General features: G+C 45.8%; 1 protein-coding gene across 1 annotated transcript in view; it reads right to left on the bottom strand.

Annotated features, from left to right (window-relative positions):
* Positions 1-22,729, bottom strand: part of LOC121047744 (U-scoloptoxin(11)-Sm5a-like) — a 190,865-nt gene that overhangs the window by 32,187 nt on the left and 135,949 nt on the right. The window contains exon 2 of the mRNA XM_042287275.1: positions 793-904. Coding sequence (XP_042143209.1) covers positions 793-879 — 87 coding nt within the window. The 5' untranslated portion in view covers positions 880-904. The remainder of the gene's footprint in view (positions 1-792; positions 905-22,729) is intronic.

Below are 22,729 nucleotides of genomic sequence, written 5' to 3'. Positions count from 1 at the left end.
ACACCCCTTTTACGCGTTCTCTCTTTCTCTCTCAGTACTCATGGCCTAACCCCCCCCCCCCCCCCCCCCCCCCCCTTTAATGTTGACAGTTGACTGTAAAGTGAGGCAGTGGACTTGACCACCATGCCCAGACAAGTAAACCAAAAGAAGTATCGTCCATACCCTCGAAGACGATGCTCTTAGCCTCGCACCGGGCGCTTTTCAGCCGTGACTCAAGAGCGTGCAAGAATAAAGTAGCGCACGTCAAAGACGAAGATACTTCGACCACCACCAGCGAGGCTACGGTACTTCGCCTCCCACCTCCACTTCGGCCAACGAAACCTCGGCAATGGGAAAATGGACGTCAGCCCAAGCCCTGGGGCCTACGGACGGGCGACACCAAACCCTCCCGCTCACTTGAGCAGGGCGTATACGTCAGCTAAACCTAGGATGTTAGACTTGTGCGATTCCCTTCTGCGTTGTACTTTTTGGAGACGTTTTTATTTTTACTAAACACTAGGGCTAGCCTTGTACAGATGCTGCATAAAAATAACCTGTGTGGGGTAACTTTGCTCGTCTTCGAAGATGGCGAACGAGGTGCGGCTTGCAAACAAAGACAATAGAAGACCCCTAGTGGATCCTCCCAGTGCCGCCTAGGCTGCGTCACCATCGCCGAACACGTATCGCAGCGTCTCACAACCAGTGCGGCGCTAGAACACGGCGACGCAGGACGCCGAGCATCAACGTGTTTGCCGCTTGGGGTCTACCAACAATGACGTCATGCGCAGGCCTTTTCTTCTCGAGATGTCTCACCGGGGTCAGGCCGGACGAGCGCGGTCTCGCCTGTCCCAGGCCCACGACGCAGAGCAGCAACCAGCAGGACAAGCCAGCACGGGTCATCTCAACGACGGCTCTTGGCTGTGAACTGCACAGAGATGCCACCCACGCGTTCAGTGGCGTAGCCAGGAAAAAAATATTTCAGGAGATGTTTTTCTTTGCGCAAGCCATTAAAAAATAAAAGAGGAAAAGAATTTGCACAAACACAATGTCAGTTACTATTTTCCTGTTTCGAAGACAAAAAAATCAACCTTTTTTTGCCACATGGGCTTTAGAAAACACACACACACGCAAGAGACTCCGTTAGTCTAATTTTTAAAAAGGAAAACTTCACTTGTGAACAACAAAAACACGCAATTCAAAAATATAATGATGTGCTTTGAGCAAAAAATATAGACGGCTCACAAAATATTCCGGTGTGTACACTTCTCTGCGGAACACTCAAACCGGGGTCCCACTGCTCGTACATCACACAAACGACAGTCAGCAAAAACGAGTCGCCGCAATATTCGTGGTTCGAATGCCGTGTGACAAGTTTTCTCCTTCAACTCATCACCATGCGGCATTCGAAGTACGGACCTCGCGGTGACTCGCGTTCGAATCTGTATGCAGACTGTCTTTTGTATGACGTATTGTAAGCAGTGCTTAAGGTATCCAAGCACTTAAAACTATGGAAGTGTGCCAGATAATAGCGAAGTTTAGAATACGATTAAGCATAAAACTGCAACGCGCACTGATGCAATGAGCAAGTGAAGTGACACGCTCATTCTTCCTGCGCGGATCACATTTTTTTGAAAATGATCGCGCTATGGTCATTTTTGTGTTCTTTCCGTCTTCCGTTGTCGTTTTATGGGAGAGTGACAGAGAAAAATACCAGTTCCTATCGTTCTGTCGAGTCTAAACATTTAGTCGAAGTCGCCGTCGGTCGATACAAAGAAGCCAGGGGACCCTTTCGGGGCTGACTTGGATATTCCGATGAATGTTCAGAAGCGCGACCCATAGCAAGCCCTCCTGGGACGTTGAAGCTGTCAGGTATGGCTTGAGTCTTCGGAGTCTCGAGAACGAACGTTCCGGTACAGCTGTGCTGACGGGCGTGGTGACCAGGATTTGCAGCAGGCGGTTTACATTAGGATACAAGGCCTCCGGGAATGACAGGTTGCCTGTACCGCGGAGACGTGCTCAGCGATGCGGTCCCTCAAACATCTGAGTTCAAACCATAACTTTTCCAGGCAGTTCATTTAACGATACGAATGCTCCGCAGTCTGCACAGGCTGGAGATTTGCTGGGAGTCGAGGCTTGCGACATACAGACCAACGTCGTTGGCCACAACGTGGCTCTCGTCTAGGGAGGACGATGCTGCCTGACGTGAAGGTGCCTACTCTGTTGGAGACGTAGATGGCACGCTGGAAGTCATACGTCTATTATTATTAAAAAAGAATTGTCAAGCGACGGCTTGGCTCGTTTGATTGAACTAATTTTTGAGAGTCTGTCTCGCTTCTTATATTTTCTTTTTTTGTCAAGGGGGATGTTTTCTTTTGTTTTTGTTTTTTCCTCTTGGTGTATTAAACGAGTGCAGACGAGTGAACCCTGGAGAGGCGGGAAGACGGGGCGAAAAAGCAAAACAACACGCTAAGCTGTTTGTCCTTTCTTCGTCCCGTTTTCCCCTCACTTTTTGAGTCCTTGAGCCTCAAAGAGTAGGGGGACTTTAGTCGCCTGCACTCTAAGAAAAAATGGAGGAAAAAAGTAGCAACGGCGCGTCTTCCTCCCTTCTACTGACGCGCCCCCAAGCGGACACGAGAAAAGTGGAGTAACGAAACGTTTTTCTCCTTCTCCAGGCAGACGGGAGAAAGCTTTCGCCCTCCCGACTCATCTTCTTTCGGTTTCGTTTTTTGAGCAGGTCGCGCACGTTGTTTAATAAATAGCTGTTGAGTTGATTGAGCTTCAGCGGCAGCGAAGGCCGCCTGTAATTCCGTCTTCTAGTCTAAACGTGCAGAACATTGCGGTTGCATTGACGTTTTTATCACTAATTTTATCAAACGAGCAAACAAACCGCTAGAAACAGTGAAGTTCCGGAGCAGTGCCAGCAGCGCCACGTACACTGGGGAATGGCCGTCTCCGGATTGCGGGGATTGCGGGACTCGCGCGGCACGGAACTACAGCGCTACAGTCACTACAGTAGCGAAACCACGCGGAACTGTGTCGACGTTTTCGACGTTATGGAAACCGCAGGTTTCCATAACGTCGAAAGGTATGACATTGCTGGAAAAAATCAACATGCTAGGAATATTTTTTATTGCTTAGAGAGTCACCGAAAAGTTCCGTACGTTCAAAACGACCAGTATAAAAGACGGAAACGCAGAGATCAGGTGCAGTGTTCGGGTTAGTGTGGTGTTCAGTTGTATTGATATTTGTGTGTGCCGTGTCTGTGCTCAATGTATGCTCGCCTGATGCTTGTAATAAGCGTAATGTGTGTGTAGTAGAGGATCCCCAAGCGCAGGAATGGCCTGAGAAGAGCAAATTATTTTTTTGTAGAACATGAATTGGGCGGTATCTAGCGCCACCTAGCCTAGCTACTTGCAATTACTCTGCTTGACCCCGCCATCTGGTGGCTAGCGATTTAACCTTTCACGTTACGCGATAAACAGCGGCTTCGAGTTTGTTCTTTCGAGAGCGGCTTTTGGTTTCGCGGATTGAGTTTGCCCTTCTTCGTGATGTGCGGTTGACGAAGGAATTGTGACTCGAGGAACACCAAAGGTAAGACGCAAAGTGCGCGAAGTAACTGGGTATCGGTTGCCTCCGTTTAACATCGCAGTGCTGTCGACGAGAAGACTGAGTAACTGCTTTCGAAACGCAAGTTTCTGTACCTGTGGGGGGAATCTGGCTTCACAAATAAACACAGTTTGCGGAAGGCTCGTGTTACGCTTTTATTTGCTGCTGCTCTCGTCCCGTACAAGAGACGTAGCGTCCTCGTCAAGCCTTATTGGGCTCGATTTGGTGGATTCGGGGCCGCCATATTGAGATGCAAGCGACGGAGGAACTTTGCTCCCCTGCTTCAGGGACGAAAGTTTCTCCCTTTCTAAAGGAACATAGGTTACAAGACCGTTCCTCCCCTAAGGGAGGACTATCCATACCCTTCTTTCTAAGAGTGTGCATTCTCCGAGGCGAGGCCAGCATCCGTCGAGGTTAAGATTTCGCGGCTTTTCTGACGTCGGGAGCTGAGCCCTTCGCACCTGCGCAGCATGAAGAAAGGCTTCGGTTCCGGCCGGGGTTGGCGAGAGCTCTTCGGAAAGCCGGAGCCGTAATTTCGTTTGTCACGCAGTCCACGGACAGTGTCGTGATCTTCGTTTTGCTTTGGAATGTTGTGGGCCCACCACCTCGCCATAGCGGTTTGTCGAACAGAAAGAGAAGCACGTAGGTCATTTAATACCTTGACGAAATCACAAAAAATAAACACACACAAAAAGAAAAAACTGAGACGTAAAGGGGAAAATAGGAAAATCATAAAATTTCGGGGGGTGCTTCGACCAGTGAACACACCCACTGGCTACGCCGCTGCACGCGTTGGTACACACTCGCGCCGTCGTCCCGTTTGCTCAACGGAGAGTGCTTCGGCCACAGTCGAGGCGGGGAAACCCGGGGCAAGGAGGAGCCAATGTCAAACAGCCGGGAAAGTGCCAGCACGTTATTGATCACAGTGCGGCACTGTTATCACGAGGGCTGTCGCGAATTTGCTCGGGTTCGAACTTAGAAAGGCCCGTTCACAAACTTGCCTTTGATTTCCAGAGTTCTTGTAATCTCCTACGACGGGGTTTTCTAACGTTTACAGAAGTTTTAAGGCGGCAGTCCCACGGCCCTAACCATAATACTGGTGGCAGCTGTGCTAACGGTCCTGCATGTTTGCGGTGCCAATGTCGCGTCTGTGCGCGTGCCACGTATTTCGTTCTTTTTGCAAATAAATGGCGAATTCATCATCACTGTTTTAGTGCAAATGTGACATGCATTTTTTAAAAAAAAACTTAACGCACAATAAGAAAACCAAAAGTGCAAGTTTTGATATTTTCAAAGACATACCTCTACGCATTCCAAGTTTCTAGACTTGTAATGCATTAAGGTCGCGTTCTTATTTCTTTAATGAAAAGATCAGGGGTGGCCAAGCTGCTCGCGAGCCGCATGCGGCTCTTCGCGCGTGTTAAAGTGCGGCTCGCGGCTCCCTGCCCTACCCCCCCCCCCCCCCCCCCCCCCCCCCTACCCCGCCTCCCTTCCGGCAGTCTTGGGTAAGTTACTTTTAAAAAGCAATTCGTTAAGGCTCTGCTATACTCCGACGTAACGCGTGCGCGCGTGCGAGCGCGTCACAGCGACGTCACGTCGGCGAAAACCCGACGCTCTATACTCCGGCGCCGTGGCGTAACCGACGCGACCGGCGGCGTTCAGCGCAGCCTGACCACCTCGACGCCAAAATGGAGCATGCCGTATTCCGCGCCGGCCACGCCGGCGACGCCGGACCAGGATGCATCACGCGCTGGCTCCCGACAGGCGTCGCGCGGGGAGCGCGGCGAATGCGAGCAATAGCAGACGACAGGAGCGCCACTACGTGTGGCGTCGTGTTTGAAGAATCGGACTCGGTCGGTCGAGAAGCTGATCGAGGGAATTCGTCCTCACCCGCGTGTCTACGACACGAGGAAGCTTGAGCATCGTAGACCGGGCGCTTGTCAAAGATGTACCGTACGCAAACTGACCGCCTACGCTTGCGGCGCAGTGAACCAACAGTGAAAGCGCGAGTTTTCGTCGTGCAAGGTACGTCCACGCCATCGCTCGAACTGGACGCTCAAGAAGCGCGAGAATTTTCGTATGCTATTCGAAACGAAAAGGAACCGGAAGTGGCGCACTCTTGCAGGAAACGTACCCCCTTAGTCAGATTCTGCGCATGCGCCGCACCGGCGGGCCACCGACGCGCGCCGCGAGCGCCGCCAGGGCCGCCCGAGTATAAAGAAGCCGAATTTTTTATGCGTGCGGCGTGACTGACGTGACGTAGCCGACTTCGGCCAGCGTTCGCTTGCGCGCGCGTTACGTCGGAGTATAACAGAGCCTTTACAGTTACCGTTACGTTCAGAAAAAAGTAGCGAAGTTACCGTTACAGTGACCGCAACAAGAGAGTAACTCATTACAGTTACAGTTACTTTGCAAAAGTAACCACGTTACTTTTCAGTTACTTTCTGTAACACGAAAAATTTAGAAAAAACTAGAAAATGCCCCTCACGAACTTATATTGCATACAATTAAAAAAGTATGTGTTTTACGCTTTTGTTAGCGACCACCTTCACCACAGCAAAATACTCTCTGTACGCCGGCCATGGTAGTTTTCTTCGTTCTCATCAACATGCCTATCCTTGATAGCACTAGCACATTTCTGGCTCGTTGACGGTTGCACTGGGTTCATAGAGTCCTTAAACATATTTCAGTTCGTACCCGGCAAGCCAGAAACAAACCCCGCGCAAACAGCAGTAAATTTCGCCTCGACTGTTAACACCACGCCGGAGTAGTGACGCAAATCAAAACACGAGACATGCATAGTGCCTTCCGCGTCTATTCTTGTTTCACGGTTGATTCACCTGATTAAAAAGCGTTTGCACAGAAAAACAAAAACAGCAACATAGATAGTGCTTTAAGATACCAAGATGTAAGGGCCGAGTCACAAAGCACATGCCCGTTTGTAACGATAACTATATATTTTTTCCATCAAATCTACAAGTGGCTATGCTTAGATTTCTTAGGCTGTGCCTAAGAAATCTTTTTAGAGATATTTTAACTGGCAAATCTCCATCTAAATTCCCTCCAAAAAACGTACACCCCCAAAATTGATGAAAGTTCACCATGCGCAGTCGAGGGAAAAGCCGGCAACTCAAAGAATCACACCCCCTTGATGGTGATAATTCGCCTCTGCCTCTCTCCCCAAGCATCTGTCCGACAGAAGAAATGTATAAGAAAACAGAGACTCCCAATGTAACACAGCCTTAACTATGGTTCTTGATTTGGTCAGAGGCTTTCTTAAACGAAGCAACTACAGTTGGGCTACGATAGTACTCAGTCTGATAGATTTAATTTCTTCATATCTTCTAGATTTGCTCAATTAAGTGAACCATTTCATAATATCCTCGATCAAACTACCGTCTTCAAATGGAATTCAAATGGTATTCGCTCAAAAACGTCATACTTCAAACAACTTGTGCATAAACACTCTTTCCACCTGCTAGCAATATCAGAAGCTCAAAATAGATAATATTTCAAAACTTCGGCTTTCAGGATATTCGTTTATTACATCAAAAAGGACAAACGGGGTAAGTCGGGCGTTAATAGGTATCGGGGTTGACCTTGACTCCACCGAGTATTAGGTCTCCCCAATTGAAACAAACGAATATGCGTGCGTGATAGTAAGAACCAAATCAAAAACATTTTCACTCATTTCCGCATATGTTCAGCCTCAAGTACCATTTGATGTTGGCCGTCTGGAAGCCCTATTAGAGGCGACTCCCTCCCCTCATATATTGAGTGGTGATCTTAACGCTTACCATGAACTTGATGGGTGCAGGTATAGCGACAAGCGAGGTTCTTCACTAATCGATATCAGTGAAAGATTTAATCTATGCCTCTTAGACGACGGCAGTGCGACTTTTCACAGGGGAGAGAGTAGCAGCGCACTAGACCTAACTTTCGTATCAGCGAAGCAGTACCATAATGTTCGCTGGACTACTGACCTTGAAAGTAGAGGGAGTGACCACATGCCGCTTCTAATATTTTATAATGAATTTATTCAGCACAGAAAGCCTCATACTTTGAGTGCCACAAACTGGGAAACTTTTACTGAACTTGTGAACAAGTCTATTACCGCTACCACGTTGGGTGAAGAACTCGGACCTATAATAAAATAATGCTTAAAAATATCTACATTTAGAACAACAATGCCCTTCGACAGAAATGGTATAGATTCAGAGTACGAGAAACTGCGAGCTATCAGGCAAAGGGCAGAAAAAAAAAGCAAAGAGAACAACGACTCTTGAAGATCGGCGAGCTGAAAGGAGAGCGCAAAAGAAGGTCAGACGCCATTCAGATTCCCTTGCGCGGAAATCATGGCGAGAACTATGTGCATCATTGGACGCCAAAAACGGCCTTGTGAAAATGTGGCGAATAGTTCGTGGAATTATACGCCAGGCACACCACCAACGCTATCCTTTCAGAGCTATATTGCTCTCAGAGAACACTGCAGTGAGCTCGAAGTCAGTCCTATTGCAAACTAATATCAAACAGCGCAGATATGGACAATAATAAACCACACACACCTCTCGTGCAAGTTGACTCCAGACTCGAACAGCCGTTCACACTAAGTGAACTCGACAGCGCGCTACAAAATACGAAGAAAAAGTCCTCGCCTGGTCCTGATGGAGTGACGTATGCTGCCCTTTCTCGACTGAAGAATGCTTCACGGCGTAGATTACTTGAAGTATTCAACACATCCTTTACAAATAGCTTAGTCCCCACTGATTGGAAAAGAGCCAAGATTATGCCTATTTCGAAATCGGGCCAATCTCAATTACATTTTAGATCTAACAGACCAATCGCTCTCACAAGTTGTATAGGAAAAGTTGTGGAAATAATTATACTTGCAAGGCTAAACTGGTACCTAGAAATTAATAACATAAACCCTGAAGTAATGTCTCGTTTTAGACCTGGGCGGTCAGCAGCAGGTAATGTAATAGACCTAGTTACTTGAGTAGAACACGGCACATCACAAATGCAAACAACAATAGCAATCTTTCTCGACATTAGCACAGCGATCGATTGCATTCAACGCGCTGCCATATTAACGACTTTATTTAAGCACAGAATTGGTGGCCGAATATACCCATAAATCCAAGATTACCTTTCTGAAAGAACTATATTCATGGATACAAGAAGGTTGCACCTCCCATCATACTGTCAGTACGGGTGTCCCACAGTGTGGCGTTCTTAGTCCAACGCTATTCAATTTAAGTCTGATATCACTCGTGCAACATCTACCCCAAAGAGTGAATATTGCTCTCTATGCAGATGGTGTTTGCATATAGACGACTAACCAAAATCGCTTTATCTCTCAAAGGAAGCTACAACAGGCCCTGCGAATAATCAGTAATTTCCTTCATTCACGCGGTCTCAGCCTCTCACCCGAAAAAAACAGTAGCAATGGCCTTCACACGCATGTCAATGAAAAAATTTCCTTTAGTCCTTGCAGGAAAATCGATCTCTTATGCTTCCCAACACACAGCTTTGGGTTTAGCTCTTGACAGGAACCTGACATGGACACCCCTTATCAAGCAATTGAGGAAAAAGACAGACTCCGCGTGTCATATTCTTCGCTGTTTGAGCGGTAGATCCTGGGCTAAATCATCATATTCCACGCTCAGATTACAAAATTCTCTAGTGAATTGCTTGCTGCGATATTCATTACCCGTACTTCACACAAGTGCGAGCAACATGAAAAATTTCCAGGCAGGACGGAATAAATCTTTACGGATATGTCTCGGATTGCCACCAGACTCAGCCACGATACCAACACTTGCCGAAGCCGGACAATTTCTGTTTGAAAAAATGTGTATTCAGGAAATTCTCCGAGTGTATCTCAGATATAAAGCTCAGCATCGTCAACACCACCTTACGAATGAACATATGAGGCGCCCGAACGCGGAGATTTCATCGCACATCGCACTTCTACAGCATGATATCCCACAATTTGCTCTCTTCTCCGAAGCTCCACATTGTCCACCTTAAATCTTGCCTCTACCCATTGTGTCTTTACACATAAACGGGGTTGAGAACAAATCCTCACAGTCCAAAATTGTTCTGCTACAATACACATAATCACATATACATACTAGATACCCGGACTTTATGCATATATTTACCTATGGATCAACAAGTGAAAGCTCTTCGTCCTCAGGATTGTTTATCCCTTCTGTAGAACTAGTTGAGTCCTTCAAACTCTCAAAAAGAGTATCCACGGCAGCTGAACTCCATGGCATTAAAAAAGCACTGCGGCACATTCTGGACTGCAGTCTACGACAAAAATGGGTCATCTTTTCAGACTCACAAGCAACACTACAATGCTTAAAAAAAAAAAAAAAACTTTAGCGAATTAATTAATCCGGCGCTCGTTTCTGAACTTCTATTTATTCACGCCACGGCAGCAAACAATGGACAACATATTCTGTTTCAGTGGGTGCCAGATCACTGCGGTCTTCCCGGAAATGACGCAGAAGACGCTGCGGCATCTTGCGGACATAACGTAAAGCTTTCTGAAGACGTAACGTTCACAAAAGTGGACAGCCGTCAACTAATTATAACATTAGGAAAAAATCTTTTCCTTGAGACCTGGACAGCTACATATTACTACACCTTCCTTCATCCCATTAACCCTCTTTTACAAACTTTCTGCCAAAAGGCCTCCCAAGAGATCTAGACACCCTTCCTCATCGCCTAAGACTCAACGTATCCTACACAAATAAGCACAGATACAAATTGGGATTTATATGCAGCCCTAAATGTGGTGCATGTAATATACCAGAAAATATTGAACATATAATTTCCGACTGCCCACTCTACAACACTGTAGGTGCGGAGCTCCAGAATTTCATGCCAAGTCACCATACTAACGACATGAGCGTATCATAAATTTTAGGCCATTGGCCGCCGCCATTTGTCCTGCGCAAGGCCTTGAAGAACATTTCAGCATTTCTTGAATATACAGGCCTGGCAGAGGGACTTCTGCGATGAAACCTGCATATAATTTTTATCCTAACAATAATTGTGAGAGTAGCTGCCCTGTGAATATTTGTGACTATGAATATATTTGTGACTGTGACTGATTACCATGAATCTGAGTGTGACTCTGTGACAATGAAAATGTTCTGACTGACCGCACAAAGAGACGTCGACAGTTGAAATGTGTGTGGGCGTTTACGCCGAAGCGAGTCCCGCTTTTCCCTCTCTTTTCCCTCGACTTCCTCTGACACTCTTTTATCCTTTTCCCCATTCCCTAACAGAGTAGCAAGTCGAGGGTACTCCTTGGCTTACGTTCCCTCTATCTGTTTTAATAAAAAAAAAAGTCCCTGCAGGCAGGAGGTTTCATGACCCTGTCGGTCAAATTACTCTAAAAGCTTTTCCAACTCAACCCCGAAGCAAGGATGCCAAAACAGTGAGGTGGAGATGCCTCTAAGAAATAATTAAAGCGCTCTAGGTAGGGTTTATGAACATGCAACTGGAAGATAAGTCGCCCGTTGATGCAGACTAACTTCAGGTTAGTGCCACTAATTAAGCTACGCTTCAGACTAACGACACTTGGCCATATTGTGGCTTAAAATCATGTTTGCCAGTTATCTGAAGCTTTATTTGAAATCGAAGCAAACGCTTTTCCGCCTTCCACAAATGTTTAAACAGTTCGCCACAGAACAAATCAATATTACATGAGCTTCCTAACAACGAATCTAATTCTGAGAAAGTCGCACTTTTGAATCATGACGATCGGCAGTTGCGTCTGCTCTGCACAAACACCAACATGGCGGCGCCCACAACAATGCCGGGGAACAGAGTGCCGATACTCTAAGCGCAGCTCATTTAGTGGCTCGACTTCAGGCTTTATGATCATACACACACCCCAACATTTTTTAGAGCGCAGCACTTAGGCGCCTGTTTCCGGCGTCGCCGTCGTCGTCGGAGTGACTGCGAGTTGCATTATGGGACGTTTCTCATAATGACATCACGTCTAACGTCACGGGGGTAAAATTTCCTGCTAAATGGGAGGCGAGCAGGAGAGGAGGAGGAGAGGGTACGGAGGGGGAAGATGGGCCTCCCTTCCCCTCCGTACCCTCCCCCCAGACATGTACAATAAACTAAAAAAAGTAATTAAGTTAAGTTACTGAGTATTAGCTTCAAAAGTAATTTGAGTAGAGTAGAAATTACTCGATTGGAAAGTAATTGTATAAATTACTACTTACCGTAAAAAAGTACCAAATTACTTTTGAAGTTACTTTTATATTTTTTATGCTAACAAGGAAGTATATACATAGGTTTCAGTCTGCGAGCGAAATTCTGCTAGCTGAATAAAAAGCGACTTGTGTTTTCACAGAAATGCTTTAATTGCTGGTGCTGCTTCTGCATGTCTAATTGTTTTGTACTTGTTTTTCTTTTTGGTGAATGATGTACTGCGGATGTATCATTTCTCTTTTGAAGTTTAGCACTGTCTGAGCTTGATTTTCCAGGTTTGCTTGTTTACAGCGTTGCGTAAAGTACTCTAAAAACTACTTGGAAGCACAAAGTAAATGAGAGGTTATGTACTTCAAGTCAAGTAGTAAGTACACCGGGTGCAATGTACTTGAAGTAGACCACTATAAATACAATGTACTTTCAAAGTTAAGTAGAAGTACTTTTTAACACAATCTTCCAGGGGAAATCGGAGGTGCATTAGTTTCATTTCGGAAATGTCGGCAAATAATATAAGTCGCCACAAAGCAATTGTTTTACTCTCGCTGATGAACTATTCAACACGATCAACTCATAAGGAACGTATTTGTATCGGTCTTACAGCCGCCATTACTTCACTCAGAGAAATGACCAGATGACGTCTCGAAAGACAGCACCAGATGAGCTTCAAAGCGGGTGATGCATTTTGTTACCTCCTTTGAGTGAGGATGCAGTGTGTACACATCCTGGAATGGGGAAGAGTTCGTATACATTGAGGAAAAGCGGGGACAAGCCCTTTCTTCCAGCGCCTCAAGTATCCTTGAGCTTCGGGACACAAAGAAACGCCAGTCTTCGGCGCTAATCCCGCAGTTATTTGGCCTCACTTGCGATGTGTCTGTCCGCACCCCGCGCCGCGTAGACCACTGCAGCAACCCTGCTATAGCAAGGTTGCTGCAGGGGGGGGGCTCGTGAAAATTTTAGGGAGTTTCGGGCCGTTCAAACTACAACCCCCCCCCCCCCCCCCTTGCCTGCGCCCCATGTTTCCCCCTCTTTGCAAATATCAGCTGATATCCAACGTATCTCTTTGTTCAGGAAATTTTTTTTTATAGGCAAACATACTACTGAAATGCGAAAGTAATTTGTAATTTGAGTAAAAGTACCTCGGAGAAATTAATTCAAGTAAACTGCTAATTACGGAAATAAAAATGTAATTGAAAGTTACTGAACTAATAAGAAAAGTAGTTAAACTACAGCAACTTGAGAGAAGTATAGTTGAACTAGGTACAAGTCTGCATGCTCTCCCCTCCTCCTCCTCAAGAGCTTCGCTCTAATTCGGCATTACAGAGAACTGTGAACATCTTTAATTTTTTTTTTACTGAAACATGCATTGGTTGCATGCGTTGTCTTTTTTAATCTTGATCTTTGTTTTTCGCATATTTTTATATGATTTGCACTTTTTCTAGTTGTTACTTAGTGACCGGTCGTACAAAATATTGCGTTTTTGTTTTCGGTAATTCTCCTCTTCACGATGTTTTCTATTTTGTTGAACTTGCTGTCTTTATGCTCCTGAATTGCATGTTTATATTGCTCCAGTTTCTTTATTATGTACATACTTTTAAAAAGTAACGAGCCATTAAAGTAATCCGTTACCAATATTTTGTAACGAAATTACATTACCAATTTCTGCTGCAAAAAGGTAACGTGGCAATTAAAAAAATACTTGAAAAAGTAACGGATTACTTCCCAAGGCTGCGAATAGTGGCCAAAAGGTCGAATGCCCAGTCGAATACGAATAGCAAACTCTAATCGCCACGCACGCAGGACTAAAAACGGGCCTGTGTTCTGCAGTGTTTCGGTGACGGTTAGTCAGAATACGATAGCATTGCTTTTGTTCTATGAAGGCTCTATTTTCCTGGTTAAATTGTGTCAATCTCTGTAGCTGGCAGCATCCAATATCCATACAATTGCATTCAATAAATATTGTAGAACTCAGCACGTCAGCGATACTGCATGTCCAGCTTTCCCGTCAAGTGTCCCGCGTATGCTCATGCATTTTATGTTATGAATCACACAAATTTCCGGACGAGGCCCTATGTCCGTTGGGTGCGTGGCTGTTTTCAAACCGCACGACACTTTGTCAAAGGCCTAAAGACCGCATCCCTGCGGATGTACAAAGCGGGATAGTGTATAAAATGAAATGCATTGATTGCAACGGGACGGACGTTGGTGAAATCGGTAGAAAGGGGGCCACATTTCGGGGCTGAATCAGAACTAAAATAGGAACTTTTTTTTTACGATTTTAGGTGGCACTGCGGTTGCTGTCCTCTTACCCGTTCGGACAACCCTTGTCCCGAACGGGTAAGTGGAGACAAAGGCAGCCTTTGCCTCCCAAACGTGTTAGAACAGGGAACTTCGTGTCCGTCCGGCGTTTGGCTCTCGCGTTCGAACGCGTTCGACAAGTGCAGTGGAGATAATGGCAGCTAGTTTGAGGTCTAGCCTAATCATTCGAACCAGAGCTCGGCGTTCTGACGATCCCGTGCGCTCTCATCTTCCGCTCTCCCTCAGGTTCTGGGCGTATGACTCTGTTTAATCTCATGCTCACAGAAGGAGCTCCCCTCTACGGTTTGTGTGAACTTTTGTTGGGTGCGTAAAACTCTTTGAAAAAAGCAGGCTGATGCAGGGGCGGATCCAGACCTCCATTTTAGGGGGGGCGGTTCCTCGGTGTAAAACGGCGGGGCGGGGGGGGGGGGGGGAGGGGGAGGGGGGGTGTTTATATTTTTGTGGAGTTATTTTTACTAAACTCTGATAACATAATATAGATCTTGAGAGCTTTTGTATCGGTTTACCTGTCGGGGATGAACTCTTTGAATTAAAATCTTTCGCGTGACCACGCTAGAGGTAAGTATCTAGAAAATTGTGGTGACACTATCCTTTCTGAAACCTGGGTTTCAGACTGACACTACGTGAGCAGTCGATTTAGGGCAGCTTAAAGGCATTGCCTTGGCAGACATTCTGGTTGGAGCTAGCGCTCAACTGCTGCGGCAACGGGGAGAGCGGCTTAAATCAGCGGAGCGAGTACGCTGCAAACAAGCGACAAAAATGGCCCGGCGGCTTCCACGCTGCTCGCGGCGTCAAAACACTGTTGACGCAGCGAGCGAAACGAACGCTGCCAGGCGTCGGTTGTTCGCCGTATATTTGGAATGTCCAGAGCGCAGCACATGCGGCATTGCCAACCCAAACTCGTGTTTTCACGTGTTCTGGATGCAACTCGAGAGAACGAAAGCGAATAATTGTTAAATATTTTTGAAAGCATGTTGCAGTTCGGCAGCTATAACTTTTAAACTTAGACAAGACCTTAAACCAGCAATGGATCCTTCCAAATTATATTCAATTGCACTTCGCCGTGCTCCACTCCAACCCAACCCATTTCAAGGCATTCATCGAAGAAATTTTTGGATGCTTCGTACTACCCTAATGTAATACCCCTTATTTGGGGCATTTGAGGTTTAATAAATAAATAAATAAATACATAAATAAATAAATATTTCCTGTATGAAAGGAACACTTACTTGTTTCTGGGTAGTTAGCTCATTCGTCAGGGTCGAGAGGACGGGTGCAGAGATATGATGGGGCAGAGCGGTTGTCCGGTCGGCGAATCTCAACTGGGCTAAAGGCCGATCACGACTGCAGCATGGATGTTTGGGAGTCGGTGTTCACTCGAACGGGCTCAGGCGCTGTCTATTTAATTTATGTATAGTCGCATCTTTGGAGGGGCTCGTTTTCCCTAAGTCCGTTCGACACACACATACTCGCTCCTACAAAGCCGCGCGAAAGCTCTGCCGTCAATCCACAGAAGTCGCGTTTAACTCGAAAAGTAAAGACGGCGCCAAGGGGAGACAAGGGGTAGCGGTCGCCTTTCCTAAAATATGTCCCGCCACCCTAAGTCGAAACGGCATTGTATACTAATAAATGCCTACGGCGTCAGCTTGATGAACCCGTGTAAGCAGCCTCCAGCCTTTAGAGTGCTCGTACCGTTTATCTCTCTTTTATTAGCTTCCCGCCACGAGAAGTCGTACCGCAGGCAGTATGAAGCCCGTTAGAGGAAACATCTCCCCCTTCTGGCGCTCGTCGGCTTCTTTCTGTATTCCGCGCTGCGGCGCTGACCCTCAGTGAGGGATGGAGGCGAGGTCGAAAGCGGGCTTATGTTTAAGCCAAGGTCGTGGGGAAGTCCGGAGCGTCTTCAGGAGAAGCTCAGACCCAGACTACACTGTACCCAGAGCATTTGCTTCCTTTCACAGTTGACTGGTTGTACAAGCTGCACCCCCGCCCCCCTGGAACGTCTCCTCCCGGTACGTCCCCTTGGCAATGAGCACACCGTGCTAATAAGAAACCTTTAGTGAGCCCGTGGGCGACAGCATCTCAAAGCAAGCCAAAAAAGACATGCCAAAAGACAAGCCCAGAATCACGAAAAACCATCAAACGAAAAGTGATGAAAAGGCGGCCGCTAGAGAGGAAGGATAATCCGCTGTGTATAGGATCGTACCCTTGAGGAAGGCTGCTTGACGTCTGCGTTTGGGAGTTTTCAGGGCACAAATTTTTTGCAGACAACCCCCAAAGAGAGAGAGGGAGACAGAGAGAGAGAGAGAAAGGGGACTAGATATGTTGAAGGTATTTTCCCCCCGTGCTCGACGTGCTGTCCTTGTTTGGAAGTGTGCCTGCAGTCGAGGACCCTGATATTTGGTGCGCCTCCCCACTGACTCTCCACTTTGAAACTCCTGGCGCCGTTCCTGTCGGGAAGACGTTCCGTGACCTTGACGGAGATAAACCCACTTTGGAAGCGCCCAGCAGGCGCGTCCACCCACCGCTGTTTTAATCTTTTGTTTCTCGCGTCGATTGCTTACGTTTTTTCTTCGAGCTGACGAAGAACCCCGGGGGTGGGGGGGGGGGGGGGGGGGTGTTGCCTGGCGAGGCGTTTGGGGGGGGGGGCGATCGCCCCCACCGCCCCCCCCTTGGATCCGCCACTGGGCTGATGTCTCTTTAGTTCCGCCTACTCATCGAAACGTATGTGAACAAGAATCGTACAATATGAACATGTTTCTAATTTAAACTGTTCCTTCAAATACACAAGCCCTGAAAACGAGGGGGCGACAAAAGCGCCTTTCCTTGTTCCGTCGCCCATTTATTCTCGGTTATGTTGGCATCGGGCGCCATAACACTACTCTGGGCTCATAATCGTGCTTCTTACACAGTTCCTTTGAGACATCAGGCAATTTATTTGTATTTTAAAGAAGAAAAAAAAAGTCAGGTGGTCAATTGTTTTATGTTGTTCACACTCAGTTCCCACTTGGAGCCCGGAAAGCAACGAGCTTGTGGCTTTCAAAGCTGCTTACAATGTGCATCCACGCACGCAGCATGATTATCTTGTTTGTGAACTGACCTCGCGCCTGTAGTCTTCGTCCGGCACTGCAGCAAGAAAAAATTCGACATTGAATCTTAAAATATATTATTGCGAATGGTAAAAAGTTGTTAACATTTAGTTCTTGTTTTAGAGCGAGACTGTATATGGCAAAGGTTCCATGCATTTTTGATATCCGTGTGCAAAAAAAAAAAAAAGAAAAAAAAGGAAAAAGTCACAAATTGCATGTAAAACCGCTCCATTGTATTGAAATGCATATATGCCCGTCACCGTGATGTGCATTTTGATAAGGAAAGCCATCGAAACGTGTGATAATACATCCGAGAGCAATAGGCGTTCTCCCGCTCGAGCCGGGTGACGTCACTGCTTTACACATATAAAAGCACCAGCTTTTATATATGTAAAGCTTTATATGTATAGATATAACTTCAGCAAAAAATCTTGCTAAGGTTGCAATGGAACCCATTAGTGTATATCATAGTGATCACAAAGCAATCATCAGTACCGTCTCAAAATGATGTATATATATACTGTAAATAAACATTTGGGGAAGTGATTTTGTGTGTCTCTTGGTGAATCATTTGTGGTGGTGCTCTTCAGCTTCACTGGACAACCACCTTCACAAAAGTGGAATGGCACACATTTTTTTTTTTTTGTAAAACGAAAGGAGTGACCGCAAAAAAAAAAAAAAAATATCAGTCACCGGGTCAACAGACTGGACTCCGAAAGAGCTCACTAAGCGCCGCACACAGTCACGTGTCCACGATTGGACCGGGACGGGCACACGTCATTACCTCGGCAGAGTGTGGCTGATGAAATGCAACGAACGCGAACTGCCAGGAACAAGGGGCCTGTCACTCTTCGGTTTCACTATTTTGGGTACGGTTTCAGGAGCACCGTCTACATTTCGTAAACAAATCGAGTGACGAAAATGTAAAAAAACAAATCAATAAACGTGAACGGAAAGTTGGAGCGCAAACGAGCTAATGATGGTTGAACGTGAAGACTAAATTCTCGAGACTAGGAAGGGCGAGAGACGACACAACACAGAAGTCTCAACTGTGTCGTTTCGGGTCGACACGACACAGAAGGGACGACACGACGCAGAAGACTGAACTTCTGTGATTGATTGGCTTTCTCGAATTTTATCGATTGATAGCTTCTTATAAATAGCGAATGCCTCCCCACAACCGCGATTACAACCTGACATCGATCAATTATTTATAGTGACGGAACGAATTTTAGTTAATTAACCCAATGGTTATTCCCACATCTAATGTTCATCCAGTCCAATAAATCTGCACGTGAAGATGATGCCCTTCAAACGGTAACACCCTTAAAAATAGCTGTTTGAATAAAAAACAAGCAATCAGCAGCGGCTTTATGACATATGCTGATATTTACCAACCTATAGCAACCTACATCCAATGTACACAGGCCAATGATACTGACTGGCCGACATTGGCCATTTTACGCTAGTGTTCTTCCAAAGTTGGGAAACCAATGGTACTTACAGGCCAACGTTCGCCATTTTATGCCGGTGATTTTCCGATGTTGGTAGGCCAATGGAACTGACAGTCCATTTCCAATTTTATGCCAGTGTTCTTTCAATATTTGTTGGTTGATATGTAAGTTGGCCTCTCATTGGGAAACTTATAGAATGGCATAACCATTAGGGACTTGTAACAAACATTTACCGTGTTTCGCGTACAGCACGTTTTTAAAGGGACACTGACAGGGTATTTATGCTCGCCGAGGTTTTTTGTTGTACGTGACATATGAGAGTCCAACTACCCAGAACAGAATTTGTGGCTATTAAGTCGGTTTCTTTCCGCCCGAAAACCGCCGATAGAGAACTGGCCGGTTCGAGTCTCGCTCCCTCTCTTTTCCATGGTCACAGGCCGTTTTCTAAGGTTTAGACACGACCACCAAATTTAATCAAAGTCGTGGGTCATTGAAGGCACACACTCAATATTAAAAATCGAAAAACAAATAAGAAACCCATTTTTGTGGCTTCTAAAAAACTGAAAATAAGTTGACACTCAATATTAAAAATCGAAAAACAAATAAGAAACCCATTTTTGTGGCTTCTAAAAAACTGCAAATAAGTTGACTGAAAAAAAAAAGAAGAAAGTTGCAGAGAAACGGAAGTATTCTGTTCGTCCACTGCGAATTATCAACATATGCGTCGTATCGCGTACCGTAGGACTCGCGGGATGAACGGCGATGGCAGCGGACGACGGACGGGCAAGAAGAGGTCGCCGAGCCGTCACCCCTTCTCGAGGCTGAAGACATCGCTCGCGCAAAGTCATGCACAAAGTGCGTACTTCGATATGAATATGCACGCGTACGATTTTTTTACTAGCTGCGAATGTGGCCAATGCGTGGTGCTGCCCGACTTCGAGCCTCGTGAGTGCCTTTGTTGCAGAGAAATATGCAGCAAACTTTCCGAAATAGAGTCGACCGGCTGCATTACTACGAACGTATGAGTTCTCGCACTGTCTCAATGGAAAGGTGTCCGCTTCACACGCAGCCGACCCAGGTTCGATCCACGGTGTGCGTTTTGTTTTGTTTTTTGTCAAAAATTTTGCGATATCTACACATTTCTTTTTTTCTTCTAGAGATATCATTGAAAAACAAAAAATGTTGTGGACGAAACGTCGCTGAACTAAATGGTATGGGATTCCCTTTTTGACACCTGCGACCTGAATGTAGTCACTTTCCACACATGATTGACTCTCATTTTCCCCCCAATTTTCATCTACGACGCATACACACACACACACGCAAGCAGTATATAAATAGGCTAGCGTCTGCTTTCCGAGGTGCCCGCAACTGTTCTACAGAAATTGACTCCGTAAGTGTGACGTCATGGGTCCGAACAAACCGTTGCTAGGGTCGTTGTTATGGACAAATACATGTGGCTAGGTTCCACTACGAAAACCCGACCGTTCAAAAATCGGGAGTAGGATTTAAACTTCTAAAAATCACAGATATAGAAAGCTTCAATGTCATATATGTTTCGACCAAAGTGTTCCGGTAATCGCTTGTTTATGAAATATTTACGACTGCAACTTCCGGTCCTCAAGATGCCTGCAGCAGACGACGAACGCAAGAAGAATGCCGTCTGCCACACGCCCGCCGGCCAAGCCGGCGCCGGCGTCTGAATCGGGTGAATAAAGACGAGATTCTGATATTGCATTTGTTTGACATATAATGAGTTTCAGGCACTTATAAGAATTCATAGTGGGGTGCGATGCAAAATATGGTTTATCGAAAGTCCGGACGTCGATCGAGATGATCGTCTACTAAAAGATCGCAATGCACCGGTGAGAAAAGCACTTAAGGCGATCGGTAGAGATCCCAAATTTTGTTTGCGGACTCACGCTATGGAAGGGTGCTTCGTACCTGGCTGTAACCATCGCGTGAAGAAAGATTCTTGCAGTTTCTTTAAATTTCCGCAAAACCCCAAAACACTGGATAAAAAACATAAGGTGAGTTTATTACAGATTGTACTCTCATCGCGGGTTCAATGGAGATCTTCACCGAAAGAGCACATCCACTAAATTTATTGTGTACATAAAAAAAAAAAAAATAAATGCGATAGACATGCAATATTTTAATAACCTGACAACCTCTATAATAATTACAACAAACGACTTACCTCCGCGGCGTACGATTTGTTTCTCATGCAGGCCTGCACTACGCCGGTAATGCACTTCAGTCGTCGTCGTAGCTGATCTGCATGACGTGATTTGAAGTTTTACGGAATTTTCGCCCCTCTGAACTAAGCTAGGTTGTTCACAGAAAAAAACGCACATTGCGGAGGCTCCTGCGGTCATGGCGATGCACTTGCTTGCGTTGCTCGTTTACCGACGCCATTCAATAAAGACACCCGCTGCAACAGAGGCCAGCAAATCTATCGTGTCGTCTGCTACCAAAGCAAAGCGGAGTGGAATACTTCAAAAATGGCTTTCATCGTTGCAATACGACGCTGAGATGACAAGAACATCTTCATAATTAGATATCAAGAAGTTAGGTTGCTTAAAAAAATTATTTACTTATTTGTAAGCAAAAATCTAGCCTCATCTGGAGTCTCCATGCATTAGTCCATAGCAACGTCCCCAGCAACGGTTTGTTTGGACCCAGAGGCCATGCTGTGGCGTCATCACTTACGAGGTCAATTGCAGCCAGCCATGGGTCCCGATCCCGTTGATTTTTCGGAAACTTGTACAGACTCTGCCGCACAATGCCGCTTTTGGATGCAGGACCAGTGAGGCAGCTCTTGACGCAACATCTTGGGGGCATTCTTTTCGGAGCCGGTAATGGGAATTCACCACGGGCACTCGCTACTCATTTTTTTCCAACTCTTCAATGTACAAAAAAACTCATCTTGAAGTACACAACAGTGAGCGGAACGAACATAACTGCCAAGGAATCGCACGGCAATCGGTTCCCGTAACGCATGTCGTCTGCTGCGCGCAACCCAAAAAAAACAAACAAAAAAACAACGGAGGAAAAGAAAAATAAAGCGCGCGGTCGGGTGTAGCCACGTGACTTCCGGCACTTTCTGTTTCGGTTTCAAGCAGTTGCGTTTTTCGGCTTTATTACAAATAAACGTGACTCTGTAGCAAAATGTTAATTGGGTAGTCTTCTGACACCATACTAAATCGCCTGGCAAAAAAAAAAATGAAAAAAAAAAATTGGGGGTTGTTTGGGTGTCAGTGTCCCTTGGAGAGCACGCCCTGAGGTCACGGAATTACTCGGGCGCGCTTAAAAGCATTCTTCAAAGGCTACGGTAGTGCGGTACGCGAAACACGGCAAAGGTTTTGCTAAAAGTCCCTAATATTCGTAAGAGATTGCCTCTACTACACCATAGTTGGTTAACCTTTCGCCAGTGAAATTCCCATATTGGCCCAATACCGTGTGATGCCTGGGATGGTGCATCTTTTGAAATTTGGCACCATATATCTTTGTCATTAACACTCTCGTTCTCAATGTAAAGAGTTTTCCCGAGAAATTGTCAAATGCCTGTTTTATATGTCTTGTTTTTGTGACCGGTACATTGCTAAAGCTGATTTTTCTTGCATTATTTCCTTACACATTTTCATTTTTTCTTTAACTCTCTTTTACAAATAACTAGTCTGCTCAGACCATCATATAGGTATTTTAATGTCAGCCTTTAAGTTCGGTTCGTTCATTTTGTGTTAAAAATTTGACATGTATAATTGCTTGTATACTTTCCGGGCCTACCGCTTATCCTTAGTTTCTAGCCTTTGTTCAAATTAAAATTTACTAATTGCACTTCCGCTCTGAAGGAACGACACACTCCTGTCCCCTTTTACCTCCACATTTGGTGGATAGTGCCAATGTAGCCACCCTCTTTTATAGATTTTCCAGTCCTAATTGAACCTCTGACCTCATGCACAGTACCCCGTTGTCAAAAAATAGTCCAGGAACCATCCCTCCTTTCCATATACCACTGATTACGTCATATGTATTACACTTCAA

Source organism: Ixodes scapularis, unplaced genomic scaffold (genome assembly GCF_016920785.2).
Source record: "Ixodes scapularis isolate PalLabHiFi unplaced genomic scaffold, ASM1692078v2 PGA_scaffold9__187_contigs__length_104089568, whole genome shotgun sequence".
NCBI classification, from domain to species: Eukaryota; Metazoa; Arthropoda; class Arachnida; order Ixodida; family Ixodidae; genus Ixodes; species Ixodes scapularis.
Note: the sequence above shows the minus strand (reverse complement) of the source record. Positions and strands in the feature narration are given on the sequence as shown.